The sequence below is a fragment of the Theobroma cacao genome, chromosome 3 (assembly GCF_000208745.1).
Source record: "Theobroma cacao cultivar B97-61/B2 chromosome 3, Criollo_cocoa_genome_V2, whole genome shotgun sequence".
NCBI lineage: Eukaryota > Viridiplantae > Streptophyta > Magnoliopsida > Malvales > Malvaceae > Theobroma > Theobroma cacao.
In genome coordinates, this window is record NC_030852.1 from 1476236 (window position 1) to 1482390 (window position 6155).

Consider the following 6155-nt stretch of genomic DNA (forward strand, 5'->3'; position numbering starts at 1 on the left):
TGTAATTGATTATTATTTTAAATATATATACCAGATACGTTCTTTCTACTTAATTTAACTTATTCAAGCATTTTCACGTGAAATTGTTTTTAATTTGAAAATCGCTAATTTGAGACGTTATGAATTGTGACCAATTATTTTCTTCAAAACCACGTGAATATGTTTTACTTTTTACTTAATTAATATATTTTGTCATATTCAAACATATTCACGTGAAATTATTTTTATAATTTGAGAATCTCTAACTTTATATGAGACGTTATAAAATGCAATTGGTTCTTATTTTAAAGCTATATATCAGATACATTAGTTTCTACTTAATTTAACTTATTTAAACATTTTCATGTGAAATTATTTGTAATTTGAGGATCGTTAATTTGAGACGATACGAATTGTAACCAATTATTTTTTAAAAGATCACGTGAAGATGTTTTATTTTTACTTAATTAATATATTTTTTATTGTATTTAAATATATTCACGTAAAATTGTGTTTTTAATTTGAGAATCTCTAATTTAACACGAGACGTTATAAATTATAATTGATTATTATTTTAAGAATCACGTAAAATGTTTTTGTTGGATAATTCATCTCATATTAAATTTTAATGAAACCGTTTCAATAAATTCCAAAACATTTAAATGTGATTTTAAATGTTAAAAAAAGCACCTAGTAACGTTTCAAATTCTTGTGATATGTTTAATTTAATTATTATTTATTTATTTTACAAATAGAATTTTGACACGTCTTTTTTAAGACAATAAATGTCACGTGAAAAATGTATAATTTTGAATTTAAAAATATTTCAATTCCGTCTCTTACCTCAATAATGTCACCAAATGGCCTATAAATTCAATCATGACCTCGCAATTGAATCATGAACAAAGCTTAGAAATCCTTTTGTCAAAGATGGAAGATAATTTAGATCCTGATATAGAATCAGATTGTCTTTCATCATCTTCTTCTCTCAAAGAAATTGTTTGCCAATGGAGACAGCAAATGCTAAGAAATTCTCTTGGTCATTCTCCTTTCTTGGTATCAAGGTAATCTCATAAACACACACTTCTACTTTATTTCTTCCTAGAAATATCTGCTGGAGGAGTCTAGCATGTAACATCTATTATCAGAACGAGTCATATTTTCACTCCAAATCTGATATAATTTTCTTGTTTTCAATTTGTGTAGGCATTTGAGCCAATATCGAAAAAGACTAATAAGCAAAATGGCCAGTAGATGTTCCTTGACATGGTGAGCAGCATCAGATTAATGGTGATCTGTTGAAAGAAGCTAGGGACTAGTTGTTCGCTACCCAGTGGCTGAAAGGATCCGTCAGGCTCTTGGAAGAAACAAGTGGAGTGTAATTACACGCATGGCAGAGGCAGTTCCCTCCAGTGCTACAACTTCTTCTATGGGTGTCACCCTGAGACCTTTCCCAGGTTTGGGTTCAGACTCCATATGCAGTTGTGACAAAGAGGGTGCATTTACATTCAGCTTGAGGCTTCCTTGAACAACCTGGATGGATTCATCAAGCACAGTAGGAAAGCAAGGAGATGGTGTACGATGTACATCCTCAGGATCTAGCCATCCGCTGATCACCATATTTTCGCTGTTCATCAACCAAGGAACTCTGGCCATTTTGGTATGTGCTTCAGGTAATGAATTTGATCCATCCCTTCCTTTTATTTAAGCCCCCATTAACCATTTACTTGCCATTAGAACAAGTGGAGATATCTAATAAACAAATAAATCAGTTCTTTTGCTTTTCCTTTTTGCATGCATCTGCAATAATGACAATGGCTCAGACAAATAGTTTTCATTGCTTGCATTATAGTCACAGATAGGTGGCATCACTTTTGTCTTTGAACTACTGGTTTTGTTTTCAATTAATGTCAATGAATAATTCAATTTTAGGCAACCATTTCCTTCAGAGGAGTGGAAATCCTTTTAAAGTAAATGGGAATAGACATTCAGGCCTAAGTTCATGTTCCTTGGGATACCTACACAGGTTTAAATCGATTGAATGCGTCTGTCGGCCATCAGACATACAAGCATTCATGGCAGCATTGACATGTTTATGCCCATTCAGGCCTCCATATGATTAACTTTATAGAGCACACAAAGAAATTGATAGCTTTATCGAATAGATCAATTGGAAAAATAAGCTATTTTTGAACTTGTTAGCCAATTTACAAAAAAATTGCTGACTTCCTCTGCCCCCCTGTTCTTCTTACAGAGGTGTCTCGGATGTCATGATTGGATCGTAGACATCCTTTCTACAAAGGTGTCATAATTGTTGTCTCGATCCAACATGCTTATCCGGACATACTTAGGGCTAACCCCAAAGTGCTTGCCACCCCTCGTCAAGATCTTCTTGCCTCGAAGGAAGCTTTCGCAGTCTTCAATCTCTCCTTCGCACTTCACCCATGCGAAAGCTGCAAAGGAGAAAATTCAGGTAAGTTTAGTCTCAGGTGGTGTATGTATAGCCAAGAAAACTTTGATCCATGGAAATTGATGAAAAAAAATCTTTTTTTTTTTTTTGCCTTGTTCTCACCAGGTTGAGGCTCGAAGACCCTATTGAGAAAGTTGCAGAACTGGGGGGGAAAGTCAGGCACGCTAAATAGGCCACTCTGATGCACTGCCTCTCTCAATTGCTTCCACCTCTTGGCCATAAGGTGATAGCTGAACTCGAAGAAGGAATCACCTTCTTCATCTGATCTTTCACAGCTGTCAGAGATAACCTTCAAAACTGTGGCTGCTCTGAGCTGTGAATCCTTTGAGACGCCAATGGTGTTAAGCTCTATGTATTTTGTCATTCTTTTTGCAACGTCTTCATCTTTTACAAGTGCCCACCTGAAAGATGCAGAAGTGAGAAAATGACCAGCATCACTTGCAAAGAAAATGACTTAACCAGGTAAAATATGATCAACTTACCCAATGCGCATCCCAGCGTGACCGGTGCTCTTTGAGACAGTGAATAGCATCAGGTCATAGTTGGCCGGAGAGGATATTGGCGTGTATTGTGGCCAGTAATAGGCAAGATCATGTATCAATATCCCCTCACTCCTGTTTACAATAGAGTGCCTAACGAAGCCATCAGGATTGTTGGGGGAGGTAACAAGTTCTATGTAAGGGCCATTTTTGCTAAAGCTCCGGGCATCACCGGCCCATTTGTAAAGCCCGGACCTGAGGCAGTCAGTAATCACAGGGTAGGACTGCAAGTAATCAAACGAAACTGAAGTCAAATGAAAATATCTCAAAAGCTCTCAGCAAGCAGCAGATACATGTATCTGATGAAACATGATCCAAATTTTGGGAAAGAGTGCTTGTCCTTGTCTAAATTCAAAGTAAGTAAGAATCTTTCAATTTCATATTTGGTACGATGAATAATTGGCTGTAATATTCTATGGGAAGGAGAGTGATGCAGGAAGACAGGAAGGCAAAATGTTTTAATGAAAAGATCTCACCACTGGATACTGAAATGCAAGTTATAGACAAGCAGGGGACAGGAAATATTAATCTAGTATAAATTTTTTCTGCAAGCTTGCAGAGCAGCCCGACATTATTAAACATTAACTTCCATGCCAAGAAATTTCAATAAGGGAAGCATTTATCGATCTACCATGATTAGTGGTTAATTAAAACCAGCATGGAGCTGATTTGCAGAATGCTTTAAAAATACATGTTTCAGTTCCTCCAGGATCAAGCTCGAGGAGATGAAACTGACAGTATTGAAAGTTGAAATTAAACAAAAAGAAAATCCAGGTTTAGATATTACTCTTACAGAATAGTAAGGGGCTGCTGAAACCACACTAATGGGTTCTGCCTCGGTATTGGGGGACAGCGCATACAGGGCAGCTTGGAAGAGTTGCGTTGAACCCGTTCCAACAACAATGTGCCGATTCTCAGTGACTGCATTGCCCACTACTTTATGCAATCGGACAACTTGCTTCGCAAATTCAGGCTCTAGGAACCAGCACAGGCTTGTGGGATCAGAAAAGTAGCTCATGAACTGCCATCCAGGAATAACAATGGTGGTCTCATCCCCCTTCTTTTGCCAATAGTTTTCGTACATAGTCGGATCCCCACTGCATTGAGCAAAATAAAATATATATTTTTTAACTTCCAAGTACTATTGCGGGATCATCCTAGATTTATCATAATCTCAAGTCAAACAACAAGAAATCATTACAAGTAGTAGTATCAGTTCACACTAGTATTGAAAAAACTGTTGATGCATGTGAAGAATGATCCTGTGAACAAATTTCATCCAGGGTGATTTTTTTAAAAAAAAAAACCAACAGATGTTGTGCTAAGTGGCAGTAACAACTAACAAATTTGGTGCCAACATTCCACTAAGAATACATATAAGGTGAAACTGTTAAAAAACAGTATAGGATAGTGGTAAAATAGTGGGATAGAAAGTGCTATCTGACATCAGGCTGCCATTTGGGAATCTAAAAATGCATGGAGGTAGGTATGGGGGGAGAGGCAAGCAGTGGGGGGGTCCATCTCATCAGCAGATCAATGATTACATGTGTATGCATGGCTCGCATCAGATGGACACATAGAATGTGTGATGTGGTAAAGGCAAAGACCAAGAGATGACTTCATTATTGGCACACATCTAAAATAGGACCCACCTTCAAGGTGCTCAGATCCAGACAACCCCACATTTGCATTTTCAGTCCACCAGAAAGAGGAGCTTAAAAAGTAATTAACAATTTAGGCGGCCAAGGTGGTTTTAAAGATCACTGAGGCAAAGGCAAAGCCCAAAGGCAGGCAAGCTATAGTCTCTTAGATCTAGCCAAAGGCCAGAAAGGGACTGCATGCAGTGTGCCCAAGGACCAAGGTCACTCACATGGCCCCCACAAACACAGACATGCATCTACTTCCAAGCCTATAGTGCCTCGTGCTATTATGCACCTTCGGGGAATCCCACTTGCTGCAAACTGAAAGTTGAAAACCCAAATTTTTTTCCTTTTTCTTTTTTCATTTGTGCAATTTGAGAGGTCCACAAACTGTAAGGTGGCAGAATGATGATTCTGTGGTCAAAATGTCAAGTGTGCACCACCACCCATGTTGCAATTTGTTTTAGCCTCTCTCTCTCTCTCTCTCTCTCTCTCTCTCTCTCTCTCTCCTTCTCATAGCACACTCACTTACTACCTCACTCATTCAATTTGGGAACAGAGAGATGACAAAAGCAGTCATCAATTAGCCAGACAGGGCACCCTAGCTCTCAACATGCACCATGGAAAATCCCAAAAAACTCAACACATGGAGCTGTCTTTGTCTACCGTGGTGCCAAATGAATTACCTCAGCATAGCAACAAGCTGAGTACTGGGAAAAGTTGAAAAAAACAACCCTTAGCCCACGTTAAGGAATAGGAATCCAAGCAGCACTAAGAAGAATCAGCACAATAAAATAAACTTCAAAACCAAAAGAAAAAAAGAAAAAGGAAATGAGCAAGCATTTATAGGATATTACACTGACAGCCATCATTGACTCTTTTGGGATGCAAAATCACCGGTTACCTGCGTGCCTCTTGTCATGAAATGACCTTGTTGTCCATGTATTAAGAATTAAGCTAAGCCAAATTGTTGCTAAAATTGTTAATATTTTGCACTGCCAGAAATGTTAAACAGGCAAAGGGAGACTAATGTCCAAGAGGACAAATTAACAAGAAACAGAGTGATCAAATGAAAAAGAAAAACACTTACTGATCAAGATTGATAACTCTATCTTGGTCACCTTGAGCCATCGTAAGAGGTGAAGAGGAGGAGGAGGAGGAGGAAACAGAGGAAGAGAGACGTGCTCTCTTGCTGGCATGCGCCTCTTCCTGAGGTCCATTCTGCTTCTCAAAAAAGAAGCCATTAAAGCTCCCATTTTGAGAATCATGTAAGACCAAGACCCTCAAAACTAAGCTCACATTCAGAGCCAGTGACAATACCAGCAAGTTCCTCACTGAGAAAACACTCAAAAACTTTGCCATCTCTCTCAACGAAAACTGCAACATGAAAACAGAGGACTTGAAGCAACAGAGAATTGAAAAGAAACAGAGAGCTATGAAGTGAAGTGTGAGGAACTGACAAAGCAAGAGGGGTGATTTATAGTAAAACCGAGAAGATGAAAACAAAAGTATGGATTGACAAATGGA

The 6155-nt window shown here is 38.2% G+C and overlaps 1 protein-coding gene and 1 long non-coding RNA gene across 3 annotated transcripts in view; one reads left to right on the forward strand and one right to left on the reverse strand.

Annotated features, from left to right (window-relative positions):
- On the forward strand, positions 878–1977 carry LOC18604011. The gene is made up of 2 exons (XR_001927254.1): positions 878–1043; positions 1186–1977. It is a non-coding gene; the product is annotated as an uncharacterized LOC18604011 (long non-coding RNA).
- Positions 1967–6155, reverse strand: part of LOC18604012 (tryptophan aminotransferase-related protein 2) — a 4746-nt gene continuing 557 nt past the window's right edge. Inside the window, exons 2-6 of one of the 2 annotated variants that reach the window (XM_018118310.1) lie at positions 5719–6005; positions 3782–4085; positions 2932–3212; positions 2552–2850; positions 1967–2432 (exon numbers count right to left, since the gene is read on the reverse strand). In XM_018118310.1, the coding sequence (XP_017973799.1) occupies positions 2248–2432; positions 2552–2850; positions 2932–3212; positions 3782–4085; positions 5719–6005 (1356 nt within the window). In that variant the 3' untranslated portion in view covers positions 1967–2247. Of the gene's footprint in view, positions 2433–2551; positions 2851–2931; positions 3213–3781; positions 4086–5718; positions 6147–6155 lie in introns of those variants that run through there. The other variant, XM_007036298.2, reaches the window with a different exon arrangement.